Here is a 16,095-nt window from a genome sequence, read left to right on the forward strand (position 1 = left end):
TTATCCAACCATGTTATTATTGAACAAGTACCAAATGTTTCTTCAATATTAAATAATATAACATCCAAGACTTGAACCAACAAGTAAATCACTTAAAGTTGGCGACCGAATTAGGGTTTCTTCAATGCTATCTTATAACCGATACCAGTACGAGTAACAGAAAATTGAATTAGTATGAGTATCGGTAATTGCACAAGTATGTGACGGATACCAAATTAGTACAAGTACCAAATATTTGGATATAAAAAAACAAAGTGATACAAAAACGGGTATCGTATCGAAATACCCGAATCATAGCAAAAAATTTTGTACGAGTATCGGTAAATATTTTTATTGATTTTTAATACGTGTACAATCGAGTATGGGTACAGATACATGTATTGTCCCAAGCTCATCCCCTCTTTGTCACTAGACCAACCTAGTGGTTATGTAATTAAATTTAAACACTAGATATACATATTGTTTTAATAAAAATACATTTAATTTAAAAAAAAAAGAATCCGGGCTTAGCGGGGTGTCGGCTTGTGGCCGTCGACCACCCTGCCACACCTTATGGCCGGCGTTGCCGACAGTCGTTCTTCAAAATCTAAGAAACCTTGTGTTTTATAAAATATAACTAGTTTGTGCAACTTGGATTGAAGCTAACAAGACTAATCCACTATATATAATGTACACTATCAACTCGGACCATCTAGATTACTAAGTTACATTAAGGTTGGAGTTGGAGACTTGGGGCAATCGTGTGCTGTCATAGCTCATATATTAAACAATGTGATAAGGAAATAAAAAATGCAATCTTAAACATTCCCATGCCGATTAACTATAAACGAGTTTAGTCTAACGACTTAACGAGCAATTATAAAATCGAGTTTACAAAGTAAACATAAAATAAAACCCTAAACACGGTCGGTTGTAAACATGAATTACTTAAGCTGGATCATTGTACCAAAACATTATTGAATGACTCAACACCTAAAAATTTTATACATTCTATAATCTAGATTTCTCTTGTTAATGTCGATCTTCACATTTTCCTCATTAGACTATTTGTTGTGGAGGTGCCAAAGGAGGTGGCGTCATCCACCTCAACCTTTTTAACCATCTACCAAACCACCACCATGTCAGCGCCTAGCCAGCCGTCCTCTTCTCGCCATCCCCTTAACACCCAAGTTGGCTTAAAAAAAAGTGGGGTCCACCCTATTTTAGGTACATCCATGTCAATACCGTAACCTTTAACTACCATTTGTGAAATGTTGGTCGTAATTAAGTGATTTGAGTTCCGAATCTCCGTTGACTCGTCTTCCATATACGATGGGTCTCTAACACCGGCGGACATCACCGTCATTGTCTACCCAAATCCGACCAACTCATCACCATATCGCTCTATCTTTTACATCCACGTGTGATTGTTTATATTATATCTCTACAAAATAATTTGTGTGGCGATTATTTTTCCTGCCAATTTTAAAATGTATTTTTTTCTAAGTAAAAAAAGGATAAAAAAATTAGGTGTCCAAAAGAAAGAACATAGAAGACTTTAACATGTTTGTGTTATCTCCAAGTCGACCAATCCTGTTTTCCCCGTTGCCAAAACCTCCCAAATGTCCTCTTTCAATTATTAAGGTACTTACAAATTCTCTCAATGTTAATGTTAATGTTCATGTCTATTTCTAGCTGCCAATTTGTCCCTTAAACATCTATCTATCTGAAGAAACACTAAGTGACCCCGGGCAGATTATGGGTAATCTGGGGGCTAAGTAATGTTTCCCTCGAAGGTTAGGTCCAGCAGAGTAAGTTGTACTTCAGGGAACCTGCAAAACAGACACCGTGAGCTCGTCACTGAGAAGGGGGGGGGGTTCCTCCTTGTGACCACCCTCCGGCGTGAGAATCAGTCTATATTGCTCTTTAAATATAAAAGTATATGAATACTATTAGAGCAATTATCAAGTAAGTTATACGAGATAGTAGATGATGAAATGATAATACCATTTGCTGTCTTTTATAGCCGAAGGTGGGTTTCCAAGGGGTTTAGCCGGCCCAACACGCTACCAACTGTAACCTATGCACGTGCCCTACCTGTGAGTGGTGGATAGGTAGCGGCTGACACAGAGCAGGCGTGCCGTGCACTCTTCGTCTTCTACCAACTGCAGGCTAGGCACGTGGTCTGGCAGGAGTTGGTGGGCAGGCGGCGGCTATTGGTCACAGTGCTGTGGCGTGCTGTCTGCCACGCTGCTGTCAGTGAGCTGTCGCATTCTTGGTCAGATCTTTTGTCTTTACCTCGTCAGGTATCACGCAAAAGATCCTCCATCATACGGACTGGCCCATTTTGGCGGGAGTTTTCCCCCTCCCGCCTTTGCTCATTCTTTCAGGTGACACTGAATATTTGTAAGTGTTAAGCCTTATGCGTGTAGCTATGCTGTGCGGGTAGCCTTCCCTGATGGCTTGTATCCGCAACTGCGGGAACAGGCGGGTTACTTTACCATTGGGAGGCTTTTCCCTGCGTATGCAGCTTGCATACTGCGCGTAGGCTTCTCTGAGCATGGTGGGTCCTGCGGGAGTAGATGGTCTTTGCGCAGACATCCCTGTTCAAGGTGAGTCATGCGGGACCAACTGAGCCCTGCTGGGACCTACCTCTTCAAGTCCCCCCAGTCCAATGTTCTTCTCACGAATGTCTAATAAAGTGAGGTGAACTTTTGGACTTAAGCAAAGGGTTTTGAAAAGGGGTTTTTGTAAGGTTTTCCATGGGGGTTCTTCCCGCGGAAGTCCTTGTCAGTTGCAGAAATTCCCGAGTTTCCTGCTTGGTCTTTGGGTATGATGCGGGTAGGTCTGTAACCTCCTCGCAAGTCAGGAGCATTGAGTCTTAGTTGTGCGGATTCTCCCTGTGGTTCTGGTAGTTTTTGAACATAGTGATCAATTATGTTTAAACCACCAATTCCATCTTGGAGCCTCAAACAACGTAGTACTCGATGTTCCCGCTATGCGGGGATATTATTTCCGTTTTCACAAGCATTGCCCAGAAGATCCTTCCTGGTTTCAATTCTCAGCGGGTGCTAGGTATGTGAAGGGTTTTGCCTTTACACTGTACCTGCATCCGTCTTACGGTTACTTTACTTCCAAGGTATTCCTGGCGTCCATTCCCTGCGGGTGCTAGGTATGTGAAGGGTTTTGCCTTTACACTGTACCCGCACCCGTCTTATGGTTACTTGGTTGCCAAATATTTTGGCTTCAATTCCCTGCGGGTGTTAGGTATGTGAAGGGTTTTGCCTTTACACTGTACCCACACCCGGCTTATGGTTACTTGTTTGCCAAGGTAAGGGGTATTTTCCCGCTTACTTTTTTGAACCTTAGTCTTCAAATTTTTAAATTTTGAAATTTGAAGAGTTGGTGGATGGATAACAACCCAATACCTCAAACGTCGTGCGACGGTTTCTTCTGACTGTGTCAGGACGTGCCAGAAGTTATGGCGACATGACATTATGTGGTCATTCCAGTTGCTTTTTCAGGCGCGTGGGCACGGGATTTCGGGCGCGTAGCCGCGAAATCTCTGGCACACGTCCTTTTGACAGCTGTTGCCAGCTTGCCTTTGCCACGCGTCATAGTTTCATTGCACCTTTGATTTCTCTCTCTTCCGTATTAAATTCATCGCATTAATTGCGATTACTATATAAAGGGGGAGAGGGTTATTTGCAATTCACACTTTCCACTTTCATCTCTTCTTCTCCAGTAATTTCCGGCGAATTTCTCTTTTTCGGTAAAGCATTACTCTGAAATCTCTTCTTTCTTCCACCATGTCTTCTCACGATGCTGATGATCAGAAGACTGCTGGCGAATGCCAGTGTTCTCTTCCTGTCGAGCTGTACCAGTATATCGTCAGGAAGTTCATGCTCGAGTCTCTCGAGCCTGAGTTTCCTGAGCCCCACCATACTGTGTACGATGCCCCTAGTGGCAAGATCGGGGTTTATGCTGCATTCTTTGTCTACAGGAACCTTAGGTTTCCGTTGACAAAGTTTGTGTACCGTGTCCTAGAGAGGCACGGTGTGCACCTGACAGAGGTGCACCCCATGGCCATTGCCAAGGTCCGGCACTTTGAGTGGGTGTGCCGGATACTGGGCCTTGAGCCCCTCGTTGACCGCCTGATGACCTTCTATACTTGGAGGTGCATCCAAGGGTGGTACACTCTTACAACCCGTATCAAGGGTTTAAAGATTTGTACCACCGAGCGGAGTCTTCGCTCATGGAGAAGAGAGTTCTTCTTCATATCCGCTCGAGCCATCCCCATTGCCATGAAGTTCAAGAATGGCCAGACGCTTCCGAACCTTCCCGCCATCAACTATGAGGAGGCGGAATGGTTCGCGAAGATATCCCGGGTCCAGTCCCCGGTTTTCCGTTTTCCGGGGTCGGCGATGGTGATGCTGGGGATGAGCCGGGTGTGGAAGGCGGCGAATGCGGATAAGGTTCCGATCGTCCTCGAATATGGTTCGAACTCTGTCCCTTATGGTATGTCTTGTTTCTTTTTGCTGACTTCGATTTTTTCTAACTTTCTTGTTGATTTCAGAGGGTAACGATCTTCAGTCGCTCCTGAATCCGCGGGAGGAAGATGGTCCTGCGCGGATGGGTACTCGTGCTCTGGACGAGAACGAGTTGCCCATCTTAGAGCAGACCGCGGGTCGGTTCGTGGAGGTTTACCCGCCGGGCCAAGAGATCTTGAGCCACCGACGGCCAGGTAAGCCTATCTTCTATCCTGAACCCCTCAATGCTGTGCCTGCTGCTGGAGTTAACATGTCTTCTTCTGAGGAATCCGCAGAAGGTCCTCCGCTGGTGCGGAAGAAGAAGGCTGCCGTCGGGAAAGGCAAGGAGAAGGTCGCCTCTACGGCCGACCCGGTAGTCCTATCTGACTCAGAATCAGATAGTGCAGAAGTGGCGGGGAAACCCGGTGGTGAGGAGACCACCGCTCCGGAGGCTATAGCTGTTACCTCCGGGGAGGAAACGACGACGGTTACCGGTGTCAAGAGGCCGGTTCCCTCGGGTTCGCCCCCGCTCGTCCGTACGTTCAAGCTCAAGAGACCCCGTAAGTACCATCATGATTCTTGTCTAAATTTATTTCAAATAAATTTTTCTAACACTTTTGTTTGTGCAGGTGTGGATGTTAACGCATTCCAGGGTGGATTTGGAGCGAGTATTCCCCCGCCAATGACGGTAGGCTCGGTCAGCCTTCCCGAGGCGTCGACCCAGGCGCCTGCGCCTGCTTCCGCTGGTTCCAGCCTTCCTGAGGCTGTTCCGGCTGAGAAGATGTCTCCGCCGGCTGTGAGTGCAATTTTTACAGCATCTCTCACGGAGCCGGCGGTTACTGCTGCTGAGGAGGCGGCGCCAACAATGGCAACAACAGCGGCTGCCACTATGCCTGCGCCCCCGGCACCGACGGCCGAACCATCAGGTATGCGCCGGGCTTCCCGCCGATCTATGCCACCTTCCCGTCTGCCTGACCTGTTGGATGGATTTCCTTTAGGTTCAGGTGATGGGTCTGGCGGCTATCGGCCTGTTATTGACCCTACAGGTACGTAGGGTTCTTTTTCCCTTATATATTTTTATCATCTTTTCCTAACTGCCTTTGTTTCTTTTGCAGTGTCGGATTCCAATGAAGTGTATGTTCCAAGATGGAACATACGCCGAGGAACAACCCTTCGCACCCCTGTGGAGTGCGTGGACTGGGCTCGCCACGCTGCTCCTCATGGTGCGTTGGGGGAAGCCATGGCTAGCTACCAAGAGGGTAGGCTAACCAATGAGCTTCGGGTTCTCCAGGCCCGGACGCAGCCCCGCGTCGAGCTGCTTTGTCGTGAAAACGACAAGTTAAAAGCAGCGCGCGCCAAAGATGTATCTGAAGCGCGGGCTCTTCGGGAGGAGAACCGGCAGTTGGCCGCTGCCGCAGCCGAGAAGGAGAAGGCATTCAAGGCCCTCGAGGTTGAAGTCCAGGCGCGACTCGAGGCCCGCTCCAAGGCTGCCCAAGCTGTGAATGAACAGCTTCGGCTGGCCAAGGAGACTGCGCGAAACTCAACTGAGAGGGCTGCCAAGGCTGAAGCTGTTGCTGAGCCACTTCGCGAAGAGAATGAGCAGCTTAAATGTAAATTAAAGGCTCTTCAGCATGCTCATGACGCCTTGGCAATGGAAGATGCCAAGAAGCTGCAGGAGATCCTTGACCAGAGGGGGGTGCTTGACCGCACTGAAAGGAAACTCAAAAGCGTCGAAGAAGCTGCCGCCAAGGAAGTTCAACTTGCCAACCTTGATAAAAGCGGAGCCGAACGTGCTTACAAAGAAAGTCAAGCTACCCTCCAATGGCTGCTTCGAGAAGCGTTGCCTCAGGTATCCTCTTTTTTTTTTTCTTCTCTTTCTACTTGTAATTAGAAAATGTTCTAACTTGTAATTTTCTTTTGTAGGTTGTGCGTCGGGTCCTTTCAGAGACCTCTTACGACGATGCAATGAGCGCAGCCCTCAACGCTTCTCATGAGGATGGGGAGAAGACTGGCTTCCTGCTTGGTCTAGGGTTTGCTGAGAGAGGCTTTCCGCCCTCCAACTTCCCTTTATTCAATGTTAACACTGCAGCTGCTTATGACCAAGCAGTGAACCAGTACGCTGCCTTCCCGCATCCGGTGGTGGAGAAGGTGAATGAAGCTGCTGCTGCTGATGATGGGCTAAACATCCTTAAGACTTTCCTTGGACAGCCGCGCTCTGACGGTGCTGGTCCAAGCGGAGGTGGTCCTGAAGGCTGATCCTGAAGATCCCTTCCCACTGCTAGGATAGACTTAGCTTTGTATAGATTTCTTTTAGGCGGGTAGTTACCCGGCCACTGTTGTAATATATCATTGAAATATACGATTGTTATTCCTTTCATTGGATTCTTTGCTTTATAAACTTATGACTTGCATACTTAGTTTAAATTAGCAATTTTCCAAGTGTTTAACCTGTGAACGTGGTTGATGATGGGTTAGAGTTTTGCTTCCTCCTTCGTGATTGTGCGGGTATAACCGTCACTTGCACTTGGTAGGATGGCTGAACTTTTGCCTTCATCTGACCGCGTGTAGGTTTTTCTTATCCTTTTTTAAGTGTTCATAAGTTAACCTTTTAACGTGGTAGATGGTAAGTTAAGTTTGGCTTCCTTGTTTGTGATTGTGCGGGTAAGACCGTCACTTGCACTTACAAGGATGGCTAAACTTTACCTACATCTGACCTGCGTGTAGGTTTTCCTTAGAACTTTTTAACATTTTGGCGTTGTGTTTATGCGGGTATTGCCGCCTTCCACACGCAACTACTTCTTCCCGTAAGGGAAGTTCATAGGTTACAAGCTATCAATACATCATGAAAGGAGAATCATTTCCATTAGAAGTGGCTCTAGGCCTTTTCTTTACAAGTTGGAATTGATCTACATATAACATTTGCGTAATTGAGCTCCATTCCATGTTCTAGGGATGGGAGTGCCATCGAGCCTTTCGAGCCGGTATGCGCCCTTTCCCAGAACTTCTTTGATAACGTATGGCCCTTCCCAAATCGGGGCCAACTTTCCTGGGCGTTGTTGGTTCGAAGCCTCGTTGTTACGCAGTATGTAGTCTCCTTCATTGAAATTGCAGAGTTTTACCCGCGTGTTGTAGTATTTTTGCATTTGTCGTTTGTAGTTTTCTTCACGCACGGCGGCTAAGTCTCTGCGCTCTTCGGTTAGCATAAGGTCTAACCGTCTTTCCGCATCATTGTCTTCTGGTTGGATTAAGACCCTTGGTGAGGGTAAACCAATTTCGACTGGGATCATGGCTTCAGTGCCATAAGTGAGACTGAACGGGGTTTCTCCCGTACTGGTCTTCTTCAGCGTTCTGTTTGCCCAAAGGACGTGTGGAAGCTCGTCCACCCAACCGGATCTATGTTCCAAGAGTCTTCTCTTTATGCCTTCGACGATGCTCTTATTTGCTCTTTCCACCTCACCGTTACCTTGCGGGTGTGCCACTGAGGTAAAGGTGTGGGTGATTTGAAGTTCTTTCAGCCACTGCTGTAGCTTCTTGTCAGCAAAGTTGGTGCCATTATCGCTTACCAAATTCTGTGGAAGTCCAAAACGACAAATAATAAATTCCCAAATGAATTTTTTGATATACTTTGCGGTTGTTTGGGCTAAAGGTTTCGCTTCTATCCATTTGGTGAAGTAGTCAATGGCTACCACTAGGAACTGAACATTCCCAGCTGCTGTAGGAAATGAGCCTGTCACGTCAATGGCCCACTTCTGAAATGGCCACGAGGAAGTGACAGGAACAAGTTCATTTTTCGGGCGATGCGTGTTGGGTGCGTAAAGCTGGCAAGATCTGCATTTTCTGATGTATGCCAACGCGTCCATATGCATCCCCGGCCAGAAGTATCCCGCGTTGTTTAGCTTGGCTACCACAGCGCGGGGGCCTGCGTGTACTCCACAGATGCCTTCGTGAACCTCCCTTAGGAGGTAGTCAGCATCTTGGTTGTCCACGCATCTTAACAATGGGCCAAGAAAGTTACGTCTGTAAAGGGTGTCATTGACCAGCTGATAATTCAGTGCTTTACAGCGTAGTTTTCTTGCCTGTGACTTTGACTCTGGTAACGTTCCTGCTTCAAGGTATTTTATTATTGGGGTCATCCATGTTTCTGTACCGGTTTGGATGACACAAATTTCCTTGTGCGGGACTGATGGTGTTTCGAGGAGTTCAACGCGGATGTCCTTTCCCAAGTGGGTGAAGGCCAGTGATGCAAGCTTGCTTAACGCATCCGCAGATTTGTTTTCGCTGCGCTTGACGTGTATCACTTTACAATCATTAAAATCGCGCATGATGGCTTTGGCCTGGGCAAGGTACAGGGCCATTGTGTCGTTCACAGCCGTGTACGTCCCGTTTATTTGGTTTGCCACTAGCATGGAATCTACATGGGCTTCCAAATTTTTTACACCCATTTTACGCGCAATCCTCAATCCGGCCAGGAATGCTTCATATTCAGCTTCGTTATTCGTACTTGGAAAATCCAGCCGAATAGCATAAGTATATTCCTGGCCTGCTGGATTTGTTAATTTTAACCCTGCGCCTGAACCCTCGTTACTAGCTGCTCCATCAGTGTAGAGTCGCCAGACCTCATTGATTTCGTGTGCTGGGGAGGGTTGAACCTCCTCCTGACACTCTTTCTCCCGTGAAGCGGGGACTTCTGCAATAAAATCAGCCAGGACCTGGCCTTTAATGGCTGGTCTCGGCTTGTATTGAATCGCATATTCTCCCAATTCAATTGCCCATTTGGCTAGACGTCCCGATAACTCGGGTTTGCCTAGAACATTTGAGAGTTTGAAGTTGGTGAGAATAGTGATTGGGTGACCCTGGAAATATCGTCTCAACCTGCGTGAAGCGTGTATAAGTGCCAAGACTAGTTTTTCCAGGGTAGAGTACCGGGTTTCCGCGTCTGCCAGCACGCGGCTAACATAATAGATTGGCATCTGGATGCCTTTTCGTTCTACAAGCAGGACTGCCCCGGTTGCTCTATCTGTTGCGGAGAGGTATAGGATTAACTCCTCCCCCGCTTGTGGTGCTGTGAGTGTTGGGAGTTCGATCAGGCGTGATCGAATCTCCTGAAAAGCTGCTTCCGCTTCTGGTGTCCAGCGGAAGTGCGTTTTCTTTAAACAATTTCTTAGCGTTGACACAAAAGGGAACGACCTATCCGCATGGTTTGCCAAAAAGCGGTTAAGCGCGACTAGTCGTCCATTCAGTGTTTGAGCCTGTTTTATGGTGGTAGGTGATTCCATTTTGACAATGGCTTCGACCTTTTCAGGGTTCGCTCTGAAGCCATCTTTAGTAATAATGACTCCCAAGAACTTCCCTTCTTCCACCCCAAATGAACACTTGCTCGGGTTGAGCTTCATGTTTATCTTTCTGAGCGTGTTGAAAGTTTCGTCAATGTCTTTCAACATCGCCTCTGGATCGGGGCTTTTGATGACCAAATCATCCATATAGACTTCCAAGTTTCTCCCAATTTGGGCGTGAAACTCTTTGTCCATTAGTCGTTGGTACGTGGACCCCGCGTTCTTAAGTCCGAATGGCATCATTTTATAACAAAATGTGCCATCGGGCGTCCGAAAGGCGGTTTTGTCCTGGTCATCTACAGCCATGTGGATTTGATGGTACCCCTTATACGCATCCAAGAAGCATTTAAGGCGAAATGGTGCCACCGAATCCACCTTGAGATCAATTTCTGGCAACGGATAACAATCTTTGGGGCATGCTTTATTCAAATCTTTGAAATCTATGCACATGCGCCATTGTTTGTTATTCTTCGGTACCATTACGGGATTTGCAACCCATGTTTGATATTTGCTAACGCGCACGATGCCCGCGTCAAGGAGTTCCTTGACTTGGGTTCTGCACGCGTTGGTTTGCTCGGGCCCCATTACTCTGCGCTTTTGTACGATCGGCGTAACGGCCGGATCGCATTTGAGCTTATGCTCTGCCTTACTCCGGGGTACACCAGTCACGTCGGCTGGTGTCCACGCGAAGATGTCTGCGTTTCGCTGCAGTAAGCGCTTGAGTAAGGTGCGTGTTGGATCAACAATTGTCGGGCCAATGGTAACGGCCTGATCGGGATATTTCCCATTGAATGCCCACTTTTCAGGTTCAGTGATGGTTTGTTTGGCCATCTTCGGTTTGGGTTTAGAGGAGACAGATGCGATGCATACCTGGGGAATGCCCGTGATCATCGCTACGCCTTCAGTTGTTGGCCATCCCATCATGCCGTGGACTGAGGATACCACGGCGTTGAATCTTGCCATCCCGTCTCTCCCGAATAGGATGTCATACGTATGATGTGGTTTTTTCATTACAACAAAATCCACATCCTCCGTGCGTGAATAATTCCCATCGGTGAGAGTGACGGGGAAAGATAGGGTGCCCAAGGGAGTGTTCATGCTGCCGTCAAACCCTTCCATTGAAGCGTAGACCGTCTCCAGGCGTTCCTTGTCTTCATCGTCTAGCTTGTCGAAGAACTGCCTGTACATCACTGTCGACGATGCGCCATTGTCAACGAGGGTGCGGGAGGTGATGTAGTGCCCCAGCTGGCTTTTAATGACAATGGGGCCTTCTTTGTTTGGGCCTCCCGGCACTCGCGGGAAGCGCACTTCTGCTTCCTTCCATGCGCATGGTTCGGTCATCGGTCTCTTTCTTCCTCTGACCTTACCATGGACCATGTTGATGCTGATGTCGACGGGCTTTCGTCCGTTACCCCTGTACCTGTTGTCGTTCCTTCCTCCCTTCTTGATAGATGCCACGAGGTGTGCGAGCCTCCCATCCTTGACGAATGTCTCGACGATGTCCCTCAAGGATGTGCACTCCTCAGTGCTATGGCCCTTTGTCCCATGGAAGTCACAAGACTTGCTTTGATCCGCATTGGGCTTCTGTCGGATCGCTGGGGCTTTTGGCCATGGCAGTTTTTCCGTGGCAAATATCTCCGTGACGCTCTTGGTGAGTGGCGTCCAACGGTTTTTCCGGTTCGAAGGGTGCGTGTTGTCCCTTCCGCCAACCAGAGGGCGAGAGCTTGAGGGGGTGTCAAAGTTTATCCTTGACTGCCAAATACCTTGCCGCCTCTTTTTGTTTAGCCGGGCGGTTCTCACATTGTTCTCCCTTGTCCTCTGTGTGTAGAGGTTTGTATTCTGGGGGAGATCTCTTCCCAGCTGTTTCTCCGTTTCGGCAAAGCGTTTGGCTGCCGTCATTATGGCATCCCATGTGGATGGCATGCCGTCTTTACCTGTCAGAGTGCGGATAAGTTCTGGGTACTCAGCGCCCTGAATGAAAGCGGCGCGAACGAGGTCTTCGCTGACGTTGCCCAGACTCAGCTTCTTGGAGTTGAAGCGGGTGATGAAGTCCAGTAAGGATTCATCCTCTTCTCTCACACAGTTGAGGATCGTCCACTGCTCCTCAGTGTGCTTCCTCTGTTGACTAAACTGTTGACTGAACTTGTTCTGGAAGTCTGCCCAGTCATAAATGTGGTGGACCGGTAAACGGTCGAACCATGCTCTGGCTGCTCCTACCAGAGTCATCTGGAACATGTAGCACCACGTGGGTTCCGTCCAGTTACTGACGGTTGCCCCCGCAATGAACCTGTTCAGATGGTCATCTGGGTCGGATAGACCATCGTATGTGCCAATGTTGGACATTTGTTTGGCACTCCTCGGGGCGATTGCTTCTGCAATGTCCCTTGCAAATTTTGACCTTCCTGCGTTTGTGGCAGTAGGTCTAAAGGCCTTGGAGAAGTCACGCGAGCTTTTTTCCGTGACTGGTTGGAATGCTTCCCCAAAATTCCTTTTTGGCTGGGGATCCGTTTCCTTACGCTTCCCTTTCGCCCTATGGCGAGGGTTCGCGTCGGTGTCGGAGTCTTCCCTCTCGTCGTCTGAGTACTCGTACTCACTACTCATGTTGAGGTGCTGGCGAGTACTACCGAATTCCTCAGCTTGTTGGACTGAACGCAAGCGTTCGTCCAACTCAGCCTGAAATTCTCTTTGACGTGCCTCGGCCCATGCCTTCACTTGATCAAGTGTTTGGCGAGGGGCTCGAGTTCGTTTTTCCAGCTGGGCATCAGTGAATCCCAGTGGAATATTTACTCCACTTGCCCCTACATGAGTGACTGGGGTAGTGTTCGTAAAATGTACTTCACTTGCCCCAGCTTGGGTGGCTGGGGTAGTGTTTGTAAACATTGTGTTGCCGGTGTTTACCCCAGTGGCTGGGGTTGTGGTTACCGGAATTTCTCTAGTCATCTTGGAAGTTTTGAAAAACTGGAGAAAGATGTAGTTCTAGCTTTATGCACGGATGGCGCCAATGAAGAAACACTAAGTGACCCCGGGCAGATTATGGGTAATCTGGGGGCTAAGTAATGTTTCCCTCGAAGGTTAGGTCCAGCAGAGTAAGTTGTACTTCAGGGAACCTGCAAAACAGACACCGTGAGCTCGTCACTGAGAAGGGGGGGGGGTTCCTCCTTGTGACCACCCTCCGGCGTGAGAATCAGTCTATATTGCTCTTTAAATATAAAAGTATATGAATACTATTAGAGCAATTATCAAGTAAGTTATACGAGATAGTAGATGATGAAATGATAATACCATTTGCTGTCTTTTATAGCCGAAGGTGGGTTTCCAAGGGGTTTAGCCGGCCCAACACGCTACCAACTGTAACCTATGCACGTGCCCTACCTGTGAGTGGTGGATAGGTAGCGGCTGACACAGAGCAGGCGTGCCGTGCACTCTTCGTCTTCTACCAACTGCAGGCTAGGCACGTGGTCTGGCAGGAGTTGGTGGGCAGGCGGCGGCTATTGGTCACAGTGCTGTGGCGTGCTGTCTGCCACGCTGCTGTCAGTGAGCTGTCGCATTCTTGGTCAGATCTTTTGTCTTTACCTCGTCAGGTATCACGCAAAAGATCCTCCATCATACGGACTGGCCCATTTTGGCGGGAGTTTTCCCCCTCCCGCCTTTGCTCATTCTTTCAGGTGACACTGAATATTTGTAAGTGTTAAGCCTTATGCGTGTAGCTATGCTGTGCGGGTAGCCTTCCCTGATGGCTTGTATCCGCAACTGCGGGAACAGGCGGGTTACTTTACCATTGGGAGGCTTTTCCCTGCGTATGCAGCTTGCATACTGCGCGTAGGCTTCTCTGAGCATGGTGGGTCCTGCGGGAGTAGATGGTCTTTGCGCAGACATCCCTGTTCAAGGTGAGTCATGCGGGACCAACTGAGCCCTGCTGGGACCTACCTCTTCACTATCTATATTGTCACTTTACTTTCATTTCAGCCAGAATGCCATCACTGTTACTTTGTAGCTTCAATCAAACGTAACCAATTGAATTTGGACCATTCGACCCGGAGGTATGGTCCGACCCAGAAACCCAACAGAATTTTGGATCTCAAAGCAAAGGCTCTTACAAGCAATCAAGCTGAAACAACTCCAGTAAGTTTTTTTATCTAATTAATTTAAATGTAACACTTCATCTTTTATGTAACACTTCATCTTTTATCGGATGAGGTGGCACATTTTACGAAGGTGTGAGTCAAAGGGGCAAAATAAATCATTGAGTGGAGTGAGTTGGAAATGTGTTATTGGGTTAATAATAATTAACTGAAAATTATAAGGAAAAAAAAAAGAAAATAAAAAATACAAAAGATGGAGCAACGCCCGCCCTTTCACCTGAATGTTGTTATGGTGGTGGCGCCCTGTGGTTGTCCGCGTGAGCTCCTCACGCCCCAACTGGCACTCCACAACACTTGCTCTAAGATTATGGTTTCATGAAAATATAATTGAACTTTTTTTTTTGTAGCGTTGTGTTGTTTTGGATATTGAAGGGACGACTACGCCTATTTCATTTGTAACCGATGTTCTTTTCCCGTATGCACGTGACAATGTGCGTGCGCATTTGGAAGAAACGTATGATACTGTCGATACTAAAGATGATATCAAGTTGTTACGCTCCCAAGTAAGATGCAATAATAAATTTGATAAATTCAAAATTATACATTTGACCAAGCCCATTGTGATTGTTTTTGAAGGTAGAAGATGATTTACAAAGTGGAGTTGCTGGTGCGGTTCCTGTTCCGTCAGATGACGCGAGCAAAGAGGCGGTGATTGCTGCTTTGGTTGCTAATGTTGAAGAAATGATAAAAGCCGACAGGAAAATTACATCACTAAAACAGTTGCAGGTAGTTAAAACTTAAAACAACATTTATTAAATAATTCTTTAATCAGGAGTTCAGGACGCGGTTGCTAATACTCGATAATGCAGGGGCATATTTGGCGCACCGGGTTTGAGAAAAATGAAATAAAAGGTGTTGTGTATGATGATGTTCCACCAGCCCTTGAAAGATGGCATGCTTCTGGTGTAAAGGTAGGTTCCAACTAAAAGTTGACCTGTTTTGACTTTTGACCAAACTTGCTTTGACTCGAATATGTCTTTGTTTTGAATCAGGTGTACATTTATTCGAGTGGTAGCAGATTGGCACAACGGTTGATATTTGGCTATACTAATTATGTCGACTTAAGAAAATATTTATGCGGATTTTTTGACACCAAAGTGGGGTAAAACTTGATTTATTGATCTTTAATATATAGTATTTAGTGTGAGCCTCATTTTATTGTCTACAATTTGCAGGTACAAAAGAGAAACAGCGAGTTATATTGAAATCTCAGAGTCACTTGGAGTTGATAAGCCATCTGATATTTTATTTATAACCGATGTTATTCAAGAAGCAGAAGCAGCAAAGGCCGCTGGTATGATCCAGACCGTGTGAGTGAGTTGGGTTATGGTTTTATTTTGAATTAAGTTGTACTGTTCTTGTCTCAGGTCTAGAGGTGGTGATCTCGGTTAGGCCTGGAAACGTATCACTTCCCGAGAATCATGGATTTGAGACGGTCGAATCGTTTACAGAAATACCCTTTTGAAGGTTTTTGTGTGACAAGTCATGTGAGGTAAAGGATTAATGATTGCGTTGGATTTTCTTAACAATGTTTATAAGGTATTGTTGAAAGTCAGATACCACAACTCACTCAGTCACTCGTATGTGATTCGGACCCTGATAATGAATCCTTATACTACATGAAAAGATCATCAACTTCAAAATATCTTAAAAGACATCAACATTTCTACTCTAAAGAAAAACTAAAATATGTCCAATTACGAAAAACAATGCGCAAATGCAGATTTGATGAGACAGTTATCATGGAGTGGGTGAACACCGTAAAGATATGTTGTAGAGTTGTTCGCGGGCTTCATATACCCTTTTTTATTAGGCTCGCGGGGCTTAGAGCATTCACATCTCATTTCATATATTTTCCCTATAATTTAGCTAAAAAACACCATTCCATAAATTTATCTATCATTTTTCAAAATTCTTCCACATTCTATTCCCTATTCATATCCATAAATTAATTATTTATTATTTTTTTCTCTTTTGTCTTATTATATAGTAAATGGTAATTGAGAGATATGTGATATATTATATGGTATGGATAAAAAATGAGTCCCTATATTTAGGGATTTACTTTAGTTGCCATATAACTCATCCATATAATAGGGAATGGATTGGAGA

The 16,095-nt window shown here is 46.5% G+C and overlaps 1 protein-coding gene across 1 annotated transcript; it reads left to right on the forward strand.

The window, feature by feature from the left end:
* Positions 1-1,542: 1,542 nt before the first annotated feature.
* Positions 1,543-15,700, forward strand: LOC143558760 (putative bifunctional methylthioribulose-1-phosphate dehydratase/enolase-phosphatase E1). The gene is made up of 8 exons (XM_077047531.1): positions 1,543-1,623; positions 13,808-13,963; positions 14,331-14,486; positions 14,560-14,709; positions 14,793-14,894; positions 14,976-15,085; positions 15,159-15,277; positions 15,351-15,700. The coding sequence occupies exons 1-8, from the start codon at positions 1,543-1,545 to the stop codon at positions 15,446-15,448; spliced, it is 972 nt and encodes a 323-aa protein (XP_076903646.1). The 3' UTR covers positions 15,449-15,700.
* The last annotated feature ends 395 nt before the right edge of the window (positions 15,701-16,095 follow it).

The sequence above is a fragment of the Bidens hawaiensis genome, unplaced genomic scaffold (genome assembly GCF_021521415.1).
Source record: "Bidens hawaiensis isolate Kalapana, Puna unplaced genomic scaffold, B.hawaiensis_p1.1 tig00019655_1, whole genome shotgun sequence".
Lineage (NCBI taxonomy): Eukaryota > Viridiplantae > Streptophyta > Magnoliopsida > Asterales > Asteraceae > Bidens > Bidens hawaiensis.